This window comes from Lycium ferocissimum, chromosome 2 (genome assembly GCF_029784015.1).
Source record: "Lycium ferocissimum isolate CSIRO_LF1 chromosome 2, AGI_CSIRO_Lferr_CH_V1, whole genome shotgun sequence".
Lineage (NCBI taxonomy): Eukaryota > Viridiplantae > Streptophyta > Magnoliopsida > Solanales > Solanaceae > Lycium > Lycium ferocissimum.
In genome coordinates this window covers 62,910,656-62,932,432 of record NC_081343.1, presented here as the reverse complement: position 1 = coordinate 62,932,432, position 21,777 = coordinate 62,910,656, and the positions used below count along the sequence as shown (strand labels likewise).

Below are 21,777 nucleotides of genomic sequence, written 5' to 3'. Positions count from 1 at the left end.
AGTTTTATTCAAATGGGTCGACCCTATATTGGCCTAGTTGGGCCTTCCAATTTTTCAAAAAAATTCTTTCAAGCCCACTTTGTATTCTTGGCAAATTCTTGTAATCCATGAAACATTTTCCAATTTCCAATTTTACCCTTCGTCTTCTTCCATATTTTCACGAGTCGTATTGCGAATTTCCCTTTATGCCCTTATCCTTTCTTAATAATTTCAATTCTTCATAAGTCATTCAACAAATGAAAACGTAGTCTTGCTTCACCGAATTATCCGAGTGCGCAAAATGCGGGATATAACATCCTCCCCTTGTGAACATTCGTCCTCGAATGTTAAACTGACCTCATGATGCATTATAATACTTTGGGGGAGGCCTCCTTCGTAGATGTCTCACATTTCGCTCAACATATCTACCCCTTCCGCTTGTCTAGTCCGTCTCCGCTTACAAGACTTTTATAGGGTTTCTAACCACTCCACACACTATAATTTACACTGAGCCACCTAACTTTACATTCGTCTTTTGTCCCCCCATTTATGGAATTTTCAGCATATTTCCCAGGGGGTCACCCATCGTGAAATTGCTCTCACCCTAGCACGCTTAACCTTGAAACTTTAATGCATTTCACCTTAGTGTTAGTACTTTCGCCGTCGCTCCTCGCACTACTTATGTCACATAATATGGAACGAGTCAGTCTTAATAGTTTTCAAATCGCCACGTACACATCTTTTTCTTTATTCACACCCCGCTTCCGCATCTTCGTTCTTACCCGTACGTATGGCTACTTTTCATCTTAATTTCCGAATTCTTAATATACAAAGAATACATAGACGGCGTGGATAAGATAAAATCCGAATTCATACACATATCGTAAAAGGTGCCGAAAAAGTACCGTTTCATAGGCATATAGTCACCTAAGTTATACTCAATCACGCATCCGATGGCCAACCCGCCCGCATGTATAACAAGCACCGTACCTCCGCGAGACACTCCTGCAGCGTGGCCTACCACATCGCGCGCACCGCGGCGGTGGCATCATCAGAATACCCGGCCGATTCTCGGGGACTCGAAGCTCTCGCAACCGAGGGGGCCACCGGCCACCGATTGGCCTCGGATACCTAGATCTCCCCCATACTATCCCCCGGGGGGAAATCGCTCTCTTTTCCCGCGAGCCCCTATCGATTCCTCCCGTCATGAGCCCGGATACGGCAATTTTCCATCCGGGAGTGAATGGGCACTTTTAACCAACCCACCACAAATTCCATATAACCTATCATGTCCTAAACGAGTTAAATCGAAGACCAAACATCCTGCTTAAGATGAAACATTCGTCGAACTTCCGAAGCAGAGAAATGTCTAAATGCCCCCGCAAACTTCGCCAAAACCTATTTCGCTCCTCGAAATTATCCGAATCCCACAAGACCGCTACATCTTCGCAATTAAATGACTCCGTGTCGGAAGATGATAATTATTGTCAACCACCCACAAAACTCCGGTTTTTGAAGTCTCGGCCCCGCGCTTACCGTCTTATCCCCCGGTTATCTCGCCGAACTTGTGCGGCAACTAGGCCGGGTCAAGAATCGGATGGCCCCCCGCCACCGTCCGGCCGCCGAGTCGGCGGCGGGGAACCGCGGTGGCCGGGGCCGGGCCGGGATACACCAAGATTTTGGAGGAGGGACTCACCTTCCTCTAACTCCGTTGGTCGCTCCCGTGTAACTCTTTTCTCGCCCACCGTTCCGCCCTTCCGGGCCGCCGTAGTTTTTCCTCTTCAGCGGCATTACCGAAAACCATAACATAAAGTTAGGAAAAGAATATGGAAACCGGTAGATAGCTCTATCGCACGATCTTAGAATGCAAAGAAGGTCATATTTCCTAAATGAGTTGGTGTGGCGCGCACACACCCATAAACAAGACTCTACCGGACACTCCCGCTCACAAACCCCTAGGACCGAACTCCAAGCACGACCACCACACCAGCACCCCCTACTTATCATTTTATCCGTACTCTTAGCGAGTCGTATGAACGGTGCCGTATTTTTTTTTCCTCAAACTGAACATTAACATTAGCGGCGTTAATATAAGCATAGACCAGTTAGCTTCGCTATCACTTCATACAACAACATTAAGACGCCAAAATACTACATATTTAACTGTACATAACTGACTGCACATATCTGTCTACGAGCCTCTAGACATAATACACTTATACATAGAAAGGGCCGAGTACTGTCGTGCCCGAGAATGTACACAAAAGAGTACCACCGAAGTGAGGCTCCGGAACAACTGGAGCGCTGTCAAGTGCGGCTGGTAGAGCTTCTAGGGATGACAAAACGCAGCCGCCCAAACACGAATAGTGTACCGAGTATGTAAGGCATGAATAGTAATACGCGAGAACATAAATCATGCGTAATGACATAAAAGAATTATAACTCAAGTCCCTGCAGAAACATAACCTCGTACAATAAGCGCCCTGCGTAAACCGTGCTTTCTTAGCTTTCCTTACTCATTTATATATATACACATACATACGTAAAAGTAGAATATATAATACGGTGCCTAGATCCATTTGACCATAAATATGCACATCCCGCGTCCGGGCATCCCGCGTCCGGGACGATATCAAGTTATGTAACGCCAACCGATCGGTGGATATGCGTATATAACGCTCCGCCATTACCTCCTTTCTCCCCATAAATGTATGAAAATTCCATGTATAAATATCGGCGTCTATAGCGCCCATAAATATATGAAAATTCCATGAATAAATATCGGCGTCTATAGCGCCCATAAATATATGAAAATTCCATGAATAAATATCGGCGTCTATAGCGCCCATAAATATATGAAAATTCCATGAATAAATATCGGCGTCTATAGCGCCCATAAATATATGAAAGCTCCATGAATAAATATCGGCGTCTATAGCGCCCATAAATATATGAAAGTTCCATGAATAAATATCGGCGTCTATAGCGCCCTGACTCCGCTATTATATAATATACTTATACTTATACGTACGTCGGGTGTACACACATCCCTCGGGATCATAGGGCATAACTCCTTGCACTCAGGTTTTCTAGAATAGTCGTTACCTATAAGAGGATTGGGTTATCCAGAAACGGTTTAACATGCTCGTACTTTCATTTTTATAGCGAAGTATGTTATCCACACGTGTTACGTGTCATGACGACACTCAGGAAGGTCTTAGGGTAATCGGGTCTTATCCTTGCAAGTTCTAGGATGTTCGGACATTTCTTACACAATTCATGCACTTTTGATTCAATCTTACTGAATGAATAGTAACTATTTTCAATCGCGGATTTCTAGAGTTAGGAAAGTCCCCGAGGCGCGAAATCAAACCTATGCGTCTAAGACATGCCAAGAAAGGAAGAGGAAACCTTACATACTTTTCGGCTCTTTAGCTATTCCGAATTCGCGTCGCAATCTCGTCAAAATCCGCAAATTGGTCATATTTACCAAAACTCTTATTAGGGTCCTTAGAGTTAGAATCTTAAGGAAACACTTGGCTACCGAAATTTCGCGCAAAAGACTTCCTTACCGTAAATATACCATCCTCAACATTCAACATAGCCAAATTCTCAACAACAACAATCCGGGAATTCAAACCCTACCAAACTATTAACATAATTCAACAACAATACCAACAATTTCCAAATTCAATCCAAGTTACCTTCTAACAATTCAATTAACATCCTACTTCCTTCAAGGCCTTCTAACTCCATAATAACAATAACAACTTAACAATTGCACTTTAACAACATCACACTATCAACATATTCCTCCATGCATGCAAGAACACTAGATTCAAGTTACATAATCTCTACATCAAGTCTCCAACTACAACAATTTCTCTAATATCATTAAGCTTTTATTAGCAACCTAAAACCCACACAATAACAATTAAAACGTAGAATAGAATCAATTCATTCCCTTCCATATTGCACCACCACCCCACGGCTTACACCACTTCACACATTTACTCACACACACACAACACACACTACCAAACTCTCCACAATCATCCCACTTTCATTATCAACATAGCATCCACAACAATAACAACCAAACATTCAATAAAATAGTTAAACATGATTTCCACACATACACATATATGTAGCACACCTCACGGCCACCCCTCTATATGTTTACTCTTCATGAATTTCATCCATTTTCATGCACTACAACATCCACAAATATCCATAACATATAAAGAAGGATGAATTCTTACCTTGTTCCTTGGATTCTTCACTTAACAAGAACTCCCAACTTGTATGAATATGAACTTTTCTTGCCCAAATGAATACTCCACCTTGTTGTGCACCCTTTACTTAGTAGGAAATGATTTTTGAAGAATTTTTGCAATTTTTTTCTTGAAATTTCCTTATGGCCGAAAGGCCTTGCTTCTTTTCTCCTTCTTTTTTTGTTCTTGTTTTTCCTTGAAATTTCTAGAAAATTATGGAGCAAGGATGACTTCGTCATCCATTTATTGACCAAGTTTTATTCAAAACGGGTACCCTATACTTGGCCGGTTGGGCCTTCCAATTTTTCAAAAATTCTTTCAAGCCCACTTTGTATTCTTGGCAAATTCTTGTAATCCATGAAACATTTTCCAATTTCCAATTTTACCCTTCGTCTTCTTCCATATTTTCACGAGTCGTATTGCGAATTTCCCTTTATGCCCTTATCCTTTCTTAATAATTTCGCTTCTCAATTCTTCATAAGTCATTCACCTGTCTACAAAATGAAAACGTAGTCTTGCTTGTCGTCTTCCCGCGATTGTCTCGAATTATCCGAGTGCGCAAAAATGCGGGATATAACATTAGCCTTAGTCACATTTAAATCAAAATTATTCTCCAACTCCCCTCTCAAGTATTTTACCTTGTACTTAGGATTGCATTGAACCTTTTTCTTAAACAACCGAGCTAAAGTATTCGATCACCCGGTGATTCTTGAAAAGCTAGTTACATGTGTTTATCAATAAAGGTCTTGATGCTCAAGCAAGTACTATTCTTTTTGTTATCTGTTGAGATATACAACCTAAAGGGGCAACCCTCCTGACATTTGTAACTAGCCCTAGTTCTATCTATTTTTTTTTTAAAACCAGCCCTTTCTTATTGACCAAAGGCATAAAAGTTAACTGCAGATCTAGCTTCATAAACATCCTTGAAAGTCATACCTATCTCTAACTCTTGAAACTGTTCCAACTTATCAGTTACAACCCTCTTTTTTTCTTTCATTGACACTTCATTATCTGTAATCGGTTCGGAAGAATCATCTGATTTTTCTTCATCACATTCAGAGGCTACATCAAAGTCTATGGAATATGTTTCTGTGTGATGAGTGATATTTCGAGCAAAAACCTTTAGTTCAGATGCATCAACAGCAAAGAAGTTAATATCCTTGAATTCTTTAGAGAATAAGCATTGTAGTCCTTATACCCTCATCGCAAGAACTAAGTAATACCTCCCGGAGGGGCCAGTCACTAGAAGTTGTTTAACAACTCTAAACCCACAATGTTTTGTAAATTCTTTACAAACAGATTTATAAGTAATCATACAAGCTTCACAACCAGCCAAAGTGTGCATCAACTTCCTATTATAGACTATGTCATGTGAAAAGACCCAATTACCCCCATAGTGGAAGACCAAATCCACTTTCTCAATCATCTTCACGGACAGCACATGAAAACAATAGAAAAAGCGGACACAAATGGGGGACCACATCAGTAAATAAAGCCATAAAACATCAAAACCAGACAAAGTGTTCCCAACTACCAAAACATCATCACCTTTAAAGGACCACAATAGCTAAAAAAAACACACCTTTAATGACAAACAGCTAAAAAATGAATACTTTACTTGATTATGAACCACAACAACCTAAAAAAAAAAAATCAACTTTAATGACCAGATGTGTGTTCTTTAGTATTTAAACGTACACAAACAACTATAAACAAGAATAAAATACTCGAATCTCACTTACTATATAAAGCCCTAACTGAACCCACACACAAACACTTGAAAAAAACACTAACGGGCATATTTAAATCAGAAATAGATGCCTAAAAACATAATAAAATACTGGAATCTCTCTATTATATAAAACCCTAACTTAACCCACACACAAACAAATAAAAAAAACCTAACTAGCATACAAAATGATAAATAGATGAAATAAAAACTCAGACCTTAGCTAATACGACCGGAAAACAAAGAACGACGACCCTTCTTCGATCAAACAACAACTCAGACCTTAGCTAATACGACGACGCACAAACACTTGAAAAAAACACTAACGGGCATATTTAAATCAGAAATAGATGCCTAAAAACATAATAAAATACTGGAATCTCTCTTACTATATAAAACCCTAACTTAACCCACACACAAACAGTTCAGAAAAAACCTAACTAGCATACAAAATGATAAATAGATGAAATAAAAACTCAGACCTTAGCTAATACGACCGGAAAACAAAGAACGACGAGATCAAACAACAACTCGAGAGAGCAAACCCTAGTGAAATGGGTCGCCTAAACTAAGAGAAGAGAGAGAAAATAATAACGTTGGTATTAAATTTGTTGGGTTCGGGCGGGGCAGCGGTACGGGTCATAAAAAGAGGGGGACCCGAGTTTTGTGGGCACCGTTAGCATAAGAAGCGTATATGGCGCAAAAAAAAAAAAAAAAAAAAAAAACGTTGGGGGCATACTCGAGCCAACCTTTTAACGACGGGTATATGTGTACAATTTCGCAAAGGTTAGGGGCATATTTGAGCCTTTGCCGCTTTATAAATTACATGTGTTCTATAGTAAAAAGTAAAAATATACAAAAGTCGGTATTGTCACTTATCTTAGAGACCTCAATTTATGATGCCGGAGGTACCCTCTTTGACCAACTATACTGTTAGTATATTCTTTAGTCATTACTATCAATATGTTTAAGATAAATGCTTTCTCAAAGTTTATTGTTCTTTTTTAGATATTTAACCACTACATTTTTCGAATTATAATGCGTAATATCAAGTAAAAAACCTTCCTAATCATATGACACACCTATAGGGAAGTAATATGTATTTGTTATGATCTTTAAAATAACACGTGCATCTAAACTTGCTCGTTAAACTTGATCCTATAGCAAAATATCATAGCCAAGTAACTCTATATACCGTCATTATATGCTAATCTTGTTTAAGTCAATTCATAGCGAACCACTTACATTGACCTAAGTTAGCGGGGGGTAGAAAGATACAACAATATTTAACTTTTATAGATATAATAGTTGGAACTATAACCTATGGTTAGGTGACAGCCTTCTTCGCGATAAAAAATAATGAATAAAAAACATGTAAAATAAGACACGCATACAAATAGAAAGATATTCAGAAAATAAAAATATCACAAATAGTTTAGTAATTATCTCATAATAATCTCTAAACTCATTATCAACCAAAGACATCCAAAAAAAAATTGTGCTCCCTATGCTTGGTTTCTCTCCTTTGCCTAATTCTTTATTATTGAGTCATGAGGATTTTCGTGGATGCAATGGGTGATGACCCAACAACTACAAGTTATATATAGCACTCCATAATTCACATCTTTCCAACATCATAACCCCTCAATGAGTTTATTACAATTGAAAGTGTATGTGCCGTTTTATTCCTCCATGGTCACCACGTTAGGCATGTTGGAATAATACTCCAAATAAATCTAATTAATGGGGTAGTTACTTTTGTAACGTCATGAATAATGGGAGGGAAGAAGAACTAAAATATTGAATAGGAATGAGTGGAGTAGTAAATATTGAGACATTTAAATATAAACATTAAAGAATAAGAATGAATAGAGGAGTAGTAATTGACACATTTATTTTTGTACAATAATAAGTAATAAAAATGTAGGAAAAAATGTCAAAAAAATGAGAAAAAAGCTAAATATGATCCTTGGCCAAAGAGAGGTGTCACATCACTTCTCTAATGCCTTTCTAGCTTTATATTATATATAGATAAGTATATATTATGTGTTGAATTCTCTTGGCTTTTTCGTATTTTGTTTCAATTTCCTTGAAAAATTCTGCCTCCGTCTTTGACTATTTCCTTTTGACTATATAAATGTGCAGTTTCTGAGAATTTAGAAGTCGATTTCCTCCATAAATTGGACCAACATGCCTACTAGGTTAGATGGTTGGAATTAAATTTCACGTGGGTGACGAGACGGGAGCATTGTGTTATTTATCTCCCAACCTCTATGAGGTTAGGAGAGTTACTTAGAAATTACTATAATCTCCAGAACTTGAATAAAGCTAAATTTGTTGCAACTAGCGTGTTATCCAAAATTCCACTAAATTGAATTTTACATATCATATGATAATCAGCTGCAGGTGAAGATTTATGTGTGGAAATGGTTACCTTTAAGTAAGCGTAAAGATGAATAATTTTGTGAACTCGGATCCACCTTCACAGTTGAATTTGGTTTCAATTATACAACTATTTACTCCCTCCGTTCACTTTTACTTGTCTATTATTCCTAAAATAAATTTTCATTTTTACTTGACATTTTTCACATATCAAGATAAGACAAATTCTTTTTTCCTGTTTTGCCCTCAATATTAATTGCTCATTCCAAATCATTTTTCAAAACCAATACCATTATATATCAATTAATATGGGCATCATGGTAAAATACACACTTTACTTATTATTTCTTAAACAACGTGAAAAGTCAAAAGTGAACGGAGGAAGTAATTTGTTTCTTCATATTAGAACGAACAGCCAATTCCCAAGAAAGAGCAACTCCGAGAATCGTGACGGGATGGTAGCCGCGTCTCAAGATCATATGCATAACCTTCACGAGAAAAGAACATCAATTAATAATTCTTCTATTCCCTGATTAAAAAAATAATGTTCTTGAAATTATTAGTATAATTTTCCTATATGTATTGTTTGTTTCCTAATAATTGGTTTTCCATCTTACTATTGCCACTTCTAAAATCGTTTGGCGTTGTTGAGAAGACATCTCATATTCACATATCCTCAACTCACCGTCCTCTTTTGCCGTACATGAATCGATTAAGAGAATAATTTGTTTTTAGAAATTAGATGATTATTTAACAATCTATGAGGGTTTAGTTTACTACTTTTCTGCGTATGTAAAAAATGTACTCCTAGTTTTTAAGATAAAGAAAGAGGGTGACACGTGTTGATGACTAATGTAAAATTTGTCTAAGTATAACAAAATCACTTCTAATAGAAATGTTCATATAATCAACAATAACTAATTTAAAAATGAGACATATATAGTTGATATATGATCGAAATTAAGAGGATCTTCTGAATTATTTTGATTCAAGATCTTTTTATCCGAGTTTCCTATAGAGATCCTCGTAGTTTCTGACTTCGATGTATTTTTTTTTTTTTTCAATTTTCAGATATGCAGATAATGATTGGTGATTACTTCCATATTCCATATCGGATGACATCAACTGCTCTTTGCCAATTGCCACCGTCAAATTCAAAACAAAATCCTAATAAAGAAAATTCCTCATTCGTTAAATATGTGGAGTATAAAATAATTACAGCTATGTATGGCTGCAAAGTAAACCTTAGAATTGTACAGCTGTTTCTTTGTTTCTCTTCCTTGTATTAATCTGTAAGTACATCTAAGTCAAACACAAAATCTTCTTTCCCACTCCAACATTTTAGTATTAATTTTAATATGTGCAGGTCAAATCATATTTAATACAAAAAGATAACAGAAAGTTTAGGAAAAAGAAGAAGAATTAAATTCATAAGTTACAAACAAAGTCAAATAGATGAAAGTCAACTAGGGAAACTCAGAGATATACTTTACAAATTACAATTCATGAACCAGGATCAGAAGTGTTCTTCACACTTTTTCAAAATTATGGTATATCAAGCATATCCTTATATTAAAATTAAAAAACATATCCTTCACTAGCAAATTCTTTTACTTGGGGCTTTTGCTTTTATTGCAAGGTGGGCAACCTGTTTTTCTTGATAATAAAGAGACTTCTTCTAGAATTTCTATGACTGTAGCAAATGATGGCCTTGTAGAAGGAACTGTACTGGTGCAGTCCTCTATTAACCTGCAAAGAATAACAGTATGCTGTCAATGTAGCTACAAAGTCCAATATTATAAAAATCATCTCGAAAAGCAAAAGCATCCGATTATTCATAGTTGCATGCCCTTAGAAGAGTAACATTAGATAAGAATCAAGCTATTGTGCCTTTTGCATTCATGTAAATCTTGAAATAGTGAATGCTTAGGAGCAGCAGTATTTCTGGCAGTACTATCATCTCAACATATACTGAGTTGTTCTAACCAGATAGTCTAGCATCACTAAAATTCTTATCAAAATGGATCCTGATGTCATTTCTTTCCTTTTTCAATAAGGTGAGAATGATTCTACACATACCATGACATATTCTTCATTTCATATGAATTACTTAGAAGCCACTAACTAGCTAACACATTCTCTGTACAAAAAGAGAGGGAAAAAAAAAAAAACTAACTAAAGAACATGGATGCTTAAACCAAATAGAATAGACAATAATGTAAAGAAAGAGAGCAAGATAGGGACCAAGGCGGATTACAGTATAAGAAGCAGTGGAAAGAGAAGAAATGGAAAGCTCGGATGTTCTGGTGATGTGGCTAGAACTACTTGCATACAAAGTTAGCTCAGTACAAGACAATCCTTTCGGGCATTAACAGAGTGATCGCTTGTAGATCAATTGCAGCTGGAGTAAGAGACATGTAATGGAGAAGTTAAAAAAAGCTTCACGATTGAGTGGATTGACTTACTGAAGAATTCTACTGGGGTATCGACCTGTATACAACTTTTTCTCCAAATCAACAGACTTGATATGCATGGGCTCAGAACTGGTCCTGTCAGTTATTTGTCTTCCTTCCAGCATCTGCAGCATTTCCACTGTTAGTACTGAATATTAATAGAAGCATATGTGATAACAGTCGAGTCAAGGTAAGAAGAAGTAAGCAGAAAGATGACTTACTCGATATTCAACGCAACAATTTTTCACTACAATGAACCAAAGAAAAAGTTCTACCAGTACAAGCGACAGCAAACTACCACTATGTTGAGTTTACGCATCAAACAACATTAGATCATGCTCATTCCGTCACTATTTTTCCATTGGTTTGAGCTTTCACTGTGGGGAAAGAACTTCCATCTAACGAGAAACAAATTGGGCATACAACTGAAGGAAAGCTAATGCTAGAGACTATTTGGAATATAGAGGACCCAAAACTCGTCCTCTTGATTACTGGAAACTCAAACTGAAATTCAGCTTAGTCTAATCCTAGGTATTGGGTGCATCCAGCTAGTTCCTTCTTCAGCATAAATAATTAAAAGTCCAGCTACCCTTTTCATGATGCATAAAAAAGGTTTATGATCATCCACTTCCCATCTTTAAGTAGTGGAGGGACTTCTTAAATACTTCAGCAAATGAGACTTAACGGTCTGATCAGTGTTCTCCAATGAATGTCACCAAGTTCTTTATAAAATAATTTTAAGTTCTCCTGTAGTTTTTCAAATTAGCCAATCTATATGATGCTCATCAAACTCGTAAAATGGTCAAGAATTAATGCCTGAACTAAGTAGCAGCATTGAGAGCGAATAATAATAATGAGTGGAATTCTAAAGTTCAGCTAAAGTAACAATCCTTTGTTTCAATTTATCAATCTATCACCATTTTATGTGAATTTTGTTACTAGTTTTAAGAAGATCCAACAAATTCAAGGTAGTCCAAAAGTTGGATCGGTTTATGCATCACATGTTGATAATTGATGGACTGAAATATTTAAAGCTCAATTTTCTATAATGATTGTCGTTCAAATATCATCAATATGTGATAACTACATACATGCACTCCTTAAAAAACAAAAAACAAAAAAAAATCTGATTTTCTTCTATATACTAACACATACACACCGATAATCAAGGGATATGCCCGTGATCAATCAATGCCATATTGGAGAACTTTTCCCTCATTTGCATCTAAAAATTAGACAATCTTCTCTGAACTGCAGATGACAGACCAACATTCAATCACTTAAAGAAGCTCATTTATTAGGTTGACAATTCAAACACCGTAATAGTAAACCAAAGAACTTGAGGAGAAGCTGGCCTATAGTCATAGCAGCTACCTCTTCAATCTAGTAAAATATGCTATTAACAAAAAGCAGTTAAGAGAAGAGAAGAGGATTATTTTCATATGCTGATACATATATGATAACAGAACTCCTTGAATGTACCTGGTAAAAGATGAGGCCAAATGAATAAATATCTTTGCTGATGTCATGACGCAAATGGCTGATAAAGTTACATCCGTTGTTTACTTGGCCTGAAAAAGAAAGACATTCATTTTAAGCTGCAGTATGTGACCCAAAATAAATGAATAAATAATTAACAAGAACCAAAAGGTCGTCGTACAACAGTCTTGATTTGCATATATCTGATTATCCAATATTTGAACCCAATATTCACCAATCTTCAAGTGCCCACCTTCATCTAGTAACAAATTCCTGGACCAAATTAAGAAAAGACTTCAGCTTATCTAGATTATTTAGAAATTTCTTCATAAACTAAGCAAATTAGTTTTCATTTCAGCATATATCACTTTACTGACTTGTCACACAGATGGAAACAGGTAGTAAAGTGGGTTAAAATGCTTTTATAGGCTCACCAACAGTTGGCGTGTAGTCATCAACATATTCAAAGAAAAATGAACAGATACCCTACTTGCGCCATTCATTCAAATGAATGATGCATAAGTTAAAACCTTGACGTCAAACTGCATGTTAACTCAAAGTTCTACTGATAATTGGAATTCTTTAAGATAAAAGGCATTTTCATGTCCTCGATAATGGAATATTCTGGCAGTAAAACATGGACATACCTAAATGCTCTGAGTTATTTAGTAATAAACCAGTTGATCATTCAAGAGGCTAAAATACTTGAGTCAGCTTAGCAAGGCACATAATGCACAGATGCGAACAACCTACTGCTTTGACAATACTGTTACAAACAAAAAAACTCTCTAGAATCTGCTGCAGAAAATCATTGACAGACAAACTGAAAGAAATGAAGCACTCAGTTTTCTCTAACAACTATCTATTAAAGTGATTAACCACCAAGATACTGATACTAGAATAATCATAAGAATTCAGCACAAACCAAGATCTAAACTAAAAGTTAGTTATTTTCTCTGATCTTATGATTGGAAGCGGACTCAGCTACAATTCAAAAAAATAGAAGATAATAAAGAAAAATAGAAGTGAGATTTTAATAAGGTAAAATCGAATAAACATACTTCGGATGCAAGTTATTGTGAACAATAGGCAAGGGCTTGTGCCGATGGATGTAATTCATTCCCCTGTGTTCCACATGAGCACTAATGTGATTTGTTCTTCACAAAATAAAACGAAATCAATCTAAACATAAAAGAAGTGAAATGTTGTACCTAGCAATGTCGAGTGCATAGCGCAAAGCAGTTGGGGGGTCAAGACGCTTTCCTAAAATATCTTGCAAGTTTCCCTGACATACAAGAGAAAACAGAATAAGAAAATCATGTTTAGGATATCAAGTACCAGTTGTAGCAAATTACTGAAAGATCTTGGGTTTTCGTTTCTGAAGATCAATGTTTAAGCTTAATACAGAGTCTTAAGTCCTATAAAAATTAGCATACACTTATTTAAGTATCATATTTCGCTTCTATATCATTATTGAAATTGAATAACAATGTCATTCCTAACTAGAGATCATCATGTTTATTGGCATTAATTAGGTGGCCTCCTACAATAAAAACATCTAAACTGTTTCCGTCAATATTATTGATGGTAAAAAACCAACATACTTTTGGCAAATACTCTGTGATCAAGATCATTTCGTCACCATGCACAATTGATCCAAGAAACTGTAAAATATTTGGATGTCGAAGTTCCCTCAGTAAAGTATTAACCTTTGCAGAAAACACCCTGCGGCAAGTATATTGAAAAGAGTTAAAGGAAGAATTAATCCAGAAAGCCTTTTTAGATCATTAAAATAGTAACAAAAAAAATTGAATGCCTTTTGATTGCTGTTTTGACCACCCATGTTCCACGCCATTTGACCTTTTCAGACTCCCCAAATAAGCCCTGTAAAATAAACAAAAGCCTAAGTTCCTTCAAAAGCTAAATGCTAAGTAAAAGAAACAGCCCTTCTTCTGATAGAATTCTCGTTTCTATACGCTTGACACTTGTTTATCTAGAGGATAAATATAGTTATACATTCTATTGGAAAGTTTCCTTGAAGATACTGAGCACCGTGATATTTCAAGCTTTGGAATACCCAATTAATACCTGCTCAATCATTGATGAGTGCTGCATATTAAGTTCAGATATGTCAATATTCACTTCAATTGAATCCCCTTCATGCCGAACAGTCTGCATGTCATAGAATTCAACTTATCATATCAAAATACATTTCTTACAAAGATTAATTAGCAAAAACAATAGAGAGGAGTAAATGGAAACTGCAGTTTCATGTGTAAATTCTGATGTTCATTAATTTACTGCAGACTGCACCAATAGGCTTGGAGCTTTTATGAGTGCAAACTTATGCTTTTTAGCTTAATTGGTGCTTTGTGTCCTTTTATTTGGAATTAAATTCAAATTTATTCCCAATGTTGTTGCCCTCAATTCATCTATAATGCATTTTCAACATGAACCATGACGACTTACCAAAGGATTATCACTGTTGGAATCCTTGCCACCACAGACCTCAAGGATCCTGCATATGTCACGGTGCCCGTACAATTTTGCATCTGTTAAGGGCTTAACAGCACCAATGGAAAGGGAAATAATGATGGTCAATTCCTCATCATATCATGTTATAACTGAAAAGCATATACTTTCAAAAGCATAGTTTAAGTTCTATGCATTTTAGCGTAAAAACATATCTATACAATCAGGTCACTTATAAGGTAATTACAAGTAAATCTATATGATAAGCATCAAGTAATTATTTGTTAAAAATGGTAACTAACCTACTTTCATAGAGTCTCACCGCGTTAAAAGTTCTTGCACTATAAGGGGTCATTTGGTTGCTGGTTAGGAGCTAATTTATTCATGTTTTTAATCTTGCATAAATAATACAGTACCATGTTTGGTAGCATTCTTTTGCTATGTATAAAATTCAACACATCTAATACGGTGTTTGGTTTGCAATTTAGAAATTAATACATGTACTATAAGTTATGAGGGAATCGATGTAAAATAGAAGATGGAACAAAAATACATGAATAACTAAATCCTGCATAAAATAATACTACTATATACTTGGATCACTAATACCTGCCTCTCTAACCAACAACCAAACGACCCCTAAGTTTTATGTTCAACATATAATATGAATGTGGTTACAGTATCACTAATATATTCAAGTACTCACAGTACGGCGCCACCTATCTTTGAGATTAACATCAGCCTTATAAGCCAAAAGAAGCTCAACAATAGAGGCGTGGCCTTCACTGGCAGCAAGATGGAGGGCAGTTCTTTTATCATAGTCCTGCACATTGGGAGAAATACCCTGCCTCAACATCTGGTTAAGACCAACTCTGTCACCCCTTGATGCGAAACTCAAGAAGGTGCCTATCATCTGCATGTCTATACGCCCATCTGAAGAATCTTTATGCCGCATTAATATTAATGGACTCTCCATATCTCAAAGAATTTAAGTTTCAACACTGTGTGGTGAAATGTAACATAAAGAAAGATGTTTCTTGTCATGGCGATTTTCTCGAAGAAATGGATTTTGGGTTTTCACGAAGTTTGCTTAGTTCTTGTATATTCTTCGACCCCACGCTCCCGTCCAGATTCCTCAATCCAAGATTCTTAAGATTCTTTTTCATTTTGGTGTTTTCGATTCCTAGCGTCCAAACTGGGGCGTGCACGACTTATTTCTTGTACGGTTTGTCCGAAAATTTCATGGTTGCTATGCTGTTAGATGTATATTGATATTTGATGTTTAGATCTCATTTAGCTATTATAAATAAAAGTACTCAAATAATTTTTTTTTTGTATTTTTATATTATAACCGAAAACAATATACTTATCAATTTTAAAATCATTAATATCTCATTTATTAAAAATAGAAAAGACTAATAAATTCATAACTAGTTGTACCATATCGATAAATAATTAAATTTTAAGAAACATATGCATTTAAAATTAATTAAGAATTTAAATAATTCAAGTTTGACGTTAGAATTCTACAATTACTTGTGCAATAATCTCTGCATTAGTGTAAGTTTTGAGTGCTCCATCAAACTCCATATAAGTGGTAGCATCCATTGCTTGATTGGTGTTATGAGATGAGATTTGGGCTATAAGTAATGATACACTACCAACATAACAAGAAGTTCTAAATCGTCACTATTAACATTGGGGTTGTCATATGTAGGTAGAATTTCGGTATTTCTCCAACACGATATTTGAGTATGGTTGTTATAAAGAGGTAATTTTACAAAGAGTGTACCGCAATAATAAATGTCACTGCATTTATAAGTGGAATGTTGTTATAGAGAAGTAAAATATAACATGAAAAATCGGTTCCGGAGACAATCAAGCCGTTATAGTGAAATGTTGTTATAACGAATGGCAATTATAGAGAGGCTTGACTGTACTTGATTAATAGCAGTTGCTCCATTCATTTACTTGTCCACTGTACTAAAAATATATTTTCACTTTTACTATACTAAAAATATATTTTCACTTTTACTTGTCATTTTTAGCTTATCAAGAGAAAAACATGTTTTTCTCATTTTTTATTCTTAACATTAATTAACTTATTGCCCAGATCACTTCTCAAGACGTAAAACTAAACATCAATTAATATGGATATTGTGGTAAACAACAAAAACATAAGAGTATCGATTTTTATTTCTTAAAGGATCAAACTGGACTAGTAAAGGTAAACGAAGGGAGTGGTCCTTTTTTTTTTTTTTGAGTAAATTCACCTGCGGTCATAATGTAAGAGATCTTAACTAGAAAATAAAGAATTAACTACTAAAAATTAAAGAATTACAAAATACAAGTACAAAAATTTCTTCGAATTTCTGTTTTTCTTCTTTGTTTATCAAATAATCTGTCCAAGCAGGGTGATAGGAACGTCCATACCAACTATAGTAAACAAATTACAATGATGTAATTAATTTTTTACTTAATATATGACGATATTACACATTCTTGACAAGTTGAAAAAGCAGAAAAAGCCATCTGATTGGACTGCTGGTAGACTTTGATGTAAAATAATTTTATATATCAAAAAGTGTTGTAAAATTAAGCGAGTAACAATACTAAATGATGAAAATCATAGAAATAGAGAGACAAGAGAGGAGAGATTTCTTATTCATCCAAATGTGTTCAAGTGTACGTACATCACCTATTATATCTCTATATATACTACTATATAGAGGATAGTCAAAAGGTGGCAATAAATAAGATAATAACTATGAAGGTTACGGGGGAAGATCATGGAGGTGTGGGAATTAATAATTATATAATGAAGATAAGAGGTGGGAGATTTAATAGCTACATCATGGAGAAAGTAGTGAGAGTAACTTCTTAGGAGTTATGGACATCCACCACAATATACATAATATTTCATAACACTCCCCCTTGGATGTCCATAGATAATAGATAATGTGCCTCGTTAAAACCTTACTAGGAAAAACCCAGTGGGAAAAAATACTAGTGAAGGAAAAAGAGTACACATATCTTCTAATACGCATTGCTTGGCCCTCATTAAAAACCTTACAAGGAAAACCTAGTGGGACAAAATATCGGCTAAGGGAAAAAGAGTACAACACGTATTATATTCCCCCTGATTAAAATATCTCTTCATTTCGGGAGACGACATAGCCAAATCTTGTATACCAGCTTCTTTCTGTCGAAGATCGTGTCAGGAAAAGAACTTTGACGAAATGTGTTGTATTATGTCTCCTTTGCTATATTCTTCTTTCAATTGAGCTATGTAAGCTTCGTACAATAATATTGTTGAAATCTTCATTTCCAAATAAAAATCATACTATTGCAAAATGTGCTGAATTATTGGTCTCAGCTAGACACGTATTCCTGACTTCCTTTGTAAGTAGCTATCACCTTGGCAGGACTTGAATAAGTATCAATAATTGACTATCATATAGAACGTCATAATGTGCAGTATCCTTACATGCAAATCGATAACTCGCTTTGAAGAGCAAACTTCATATAATAATAAAAATAATGTCCTACATTTTACATAACCAACAAAACCTTGATAATAATTGTTAGGATAAACAAATCTATATTAATAATTTCTTTTGCAGTATGCAATACAATATACTCATCATTATAATGAAGTCAAAATGATGTTTATTTACATTTACGACATCACAACCATTGGGGTACTCAATGGAATCGCTTTAACCTATATAAAGATTTGTTGAAGCTTTATTTTCGTAAACCTTAAATGCTTCAAACCAATTTAAATCCCTATGGATTTTTTTTATATATTGCCAGACTGATAAGAAACCCCATTGCATCCACCACAGGAGAATACATACATCTTCATACAATAAAGTCAGGACTTTTGCAAAAAATCTTTATGCCACAAGGCACAAGCCGTACTTTATATATTTACGGGTTTTATTTCTCATTTTACTTTTCGCACAAGAATTCATTTGTACCCCACTGACATTATACCTTGAGGTCCTTGGACTATAGGTCCAAAACATCACTATTCCAAGTGGAAAAAAAAAATACTTTAGGTCCAAAACATCACTATTCCAAGTGAAAAAAAATATACTTTAACTGCGTATTTTATTTGGCCAATCATTACATCTGTCCACATTCTTTGACAGATTTGAATTCAAGATCCTCATCACCATTATATTGTTGAGCGCTACATTATTTCAAAGATACCGTCAACGGTCATTTGATATCGGTTCCAATGAGACATAACTTATCGAGATCTCTTCATTTTTTTTATCAATTTTAGGTACCTGAACCTTTTCCAAGGTTTTATGAAGGTTATGTTGTGGTGCTCTTTAAAGCACTTGCCTCATTATATGACCATCTTAATCATTTGCTCCTCTCCTTCTTCAAGGAATTTTACTTTTGGACCCGATTGGTCTATCGCCATAGACTATGTCCTTCAAGGATTTTAATTCTAACTGGAGCATTTGCAGCTAGAATATGGAATATAATATTCACTTTTGGGTCAGCAAATGTGTCTGGCAATCGACTTGAATTATATTTTGAACGAGGATCATACCAGTGATAATTCATTACATATACCTTATTTTTCAGCCGCTTATCATCATAGTGCATCAGGACTCAAACCCGATGTCATACTCTCTTGATACGATGGAACTTGAATCCACCGTCTTACCCTCAACCAATAACATAATAAGTCAAAGTGTCCTGAAACTCAGTCTCGAGCCTTTAAAATATTTTACACTATTGCACAAAATCGGTAATAGTGTTATTAGAGGGTCTGAAAATTTTAACAAGTAAAAAAAAACATATTAACCAAACCTGTCTGATTGCATGTTATCCAAAAATAAACATATATAACCAAAACGAAATAAAGTAATTAATTTATATGTTAGGAGACACATATTGTGTCCTATTAAAACTTGATGAAATAAAAACAATTGAAATTTGGTGGTTTAGTGGCAGTGACTTCAATTCTTTATTAGACATGTAATACAATACATACAAATTAAGTTGGTCGAATTATAAACTTAGCTTAATACCTCTATATCTTCTTCTGTTGTAGCATTTTAGAAACTAGAACTCAAGAAAAGACAAAACTTGGAACAGAGAGAAGATGTTCTTTTAAATCATTAAAAGATGTGGATAACAATGATAAAACAATAAGGTTAATACGAACCAAAACAAAGGAGACGATTTTCCATTTGATTTTGACTTGGTGATCATGAAATGTTAAAACAGTAAAAGATTAGCTAACTCCTAATCAAATCCACAAAGTTTCAATAAATGTTAAAGAAAACTAAATCTTGTTAGATCAAATACTACTAAGGATTATGAAAGTGCATGTTAGTGATCAAAAATATATTTACAGATCGAAAACAGGCATGTGGACTTAAAGCTTTGACGACAAAGCTTTCTGTTAGCATATTCATGTCATGAAGGAAAACGGTAGTAAACATACCTCACTGGTTGAAGAGATTAAGATACAATTCTCGTAGACTGTCAAGCCCTCAAAGACAGTAATACTAATTAATCTAGATTAAACTCAAACAAAAAAATATTATAGACTCGTGCTGATAACGTATTGTAAAATTAAGCTAAAAGAGTAACAATACTAAAGGATGAAAATCATAGAAATAGAGAGACAAGAGAGGAGAGATTTCTTATTCATCCAAATGTGTTCAAGTGTAAGTACATCACCTATTATATCTCTATATATACTACTACATAGAGGATAGTCAAAAGGTGGCAATAAACAAGATAATAACTATGAAGGTTATGGGGGAAGATCATGGAGGTGTGGGAATTAATATTTACATAATGAAGATAGGAGGTGGGAGATTTAATAGCTACATCATGGAGAAAGTAGTCGAAGTAACTTCTTAGGAGTTATGGACATCCACCACAATATACATAATATTTCATAACAAAAAGTATATTATTTACTATTTACTATCCATGGTTAATAACCATTATTACAATATTAAAATGGAACCTTTATTAGCCATAATTATGAATATAATTATTCTTGAATTCTATCCTAACGTTGCAATGGTAACAGACCATTATGAATTGCCATTATTGGCTTTTACTATACATTATTATGTTCAGAATATTGATTGTATTGTAGCAAACGTATTTGACCATTTGAATGGCCTTCAGTCATCTTTATTCTATTCATAATATCAGGTCCCCTATTTCAACCTATATGTACTTAAAGTTGTTTTCTTTAGTATGATGGAAATATACAAAAATATATTTTCTCTTATAGATTATAGTTAATTGGATTTTCTACTTTGTGAAATCTTTGTTAGATTCTGGCTCCTAGTTTTGTACTAGAAGAGCTTGTTGAATCCTAGGGACACCCATACCGGGTGAAATATCCTTAAGGACAGTGTCTTAATTGACATGCCTCAAGCTTTCAAGAATTTCCTGCAAAGTTCGAGATCAAGTATTTTCTGACAAGGTTCGTGATCAAGTATTTTCCGTAAGATTTACAACAATCTTAAGAATATTTCGTACTCTATTCTTACGGAGAATGCCAATCACAATATGTGTGTTGTTGCTCACCTGGCTACTGCATAAAGTGTTTCAGTCACTGCTCGTCACTCACACGGTATAAGATTTTTCACTCTTTTCCTTTTCAGAGAAGGTAAAAGTATGTTCTCAAATGTCTTGATGTATGTTATTGTCCATTAACGTGTTTGGTATTGGCAAGTGTTGGTACTTTTTCTTATTATGCATTATTTTTGGGTATTACATTACGAACAAATAACAAGAAATGTGCATACAAGTAATGAGCTTGGAGATATGATTACTATTAAGAATTCTAATTTGCCTTATGATTATCAGTGATATTATAGACAGTGCAAAAATGTTCAATTGAACTATTTAGATGATTGTCCTCCCTGTTAAAAAAAAAAAAAAAAAAAGTGTAGTCTACATAAAAATTGTTTTTATGTTGACTTAAATTAATTAATATTTTAAGTGTCAATTT

General features: G+C 34.8%; 1 protein-coding gene across 2 annotated transcripts; it reads right to left on the bottom strand.

The window, feature by feature from the left end:
• Positions 1-9,715: 9,715 nt before the first annotated feature.
• LOC132046685 (integrin-linked protein kinase 1-like) lies at positions 9,716-15,979 on the bottom strand. Of its 2 annotated transcripts, XM_059437396.1 has the most exons (11): positions 15,475-15,979; positions 14,766-14,858; positions 14,385-14,468; positions 14,113-14,180; positions 13,901-14,021; positions 13,508-13,581; positions 13,358-13,420; positions 12,478-12,569; positions 12,300-12,388; positions 10,830-10,942; positions 9,716-10,113 (listed from the first exon to the last, which is right to left on the bottom strand). In XM_059437396.1, the coding sequence occupies exons 1-11, from the start codon at positions 15,742-15,744 to the stop codon at positions 9,975-9,977; spliced, it is 1,206 nt and encodes a 401-aa protein (XP_059293379.1). In that variant the 5' UTR covers positions 15,745-15,979; the 3' UTR covers positions 9,716-9,974. The 2 variants fall into 2 exon arrangements, with proteins under 2 accessions (XP_059293379.1, XP_059293380.1); XM_059437397.1 differs by lacking the exon at positions 14,766-14,858.
• Between the last annotated feature and the right edge of the window lie 5,798 nt (positions 15,980-21,777).

What these genes read in the sequence shown, in the direction of transcription:
- LOC132046685 (XM_059437396.1), bottom strand. Translation starts at nt 15,744, where the DNA reads ATGGAGAGTCCATTAATATTAATGCGGCATAAAGATTCTTCAGATGGG. An exon ending in CCAACAGTGATAATCCTTTG is followed by an intron (nt 14,469 to 14,765) that starts GTAAGTCGTCAT and finishes TATGACATGCAG; the next exon opens with ACTGTTCGGCATGAAGGGGA. An exon ending in GTCAAAACAGCAATCAAAAG is followed by an intron (nt 14,022 to 14,112) that starts GCATTCAATTTT and finishes TACTTGCCGCAG; the next exon opens with GGTGTTTTCTGCAAAGGTTA.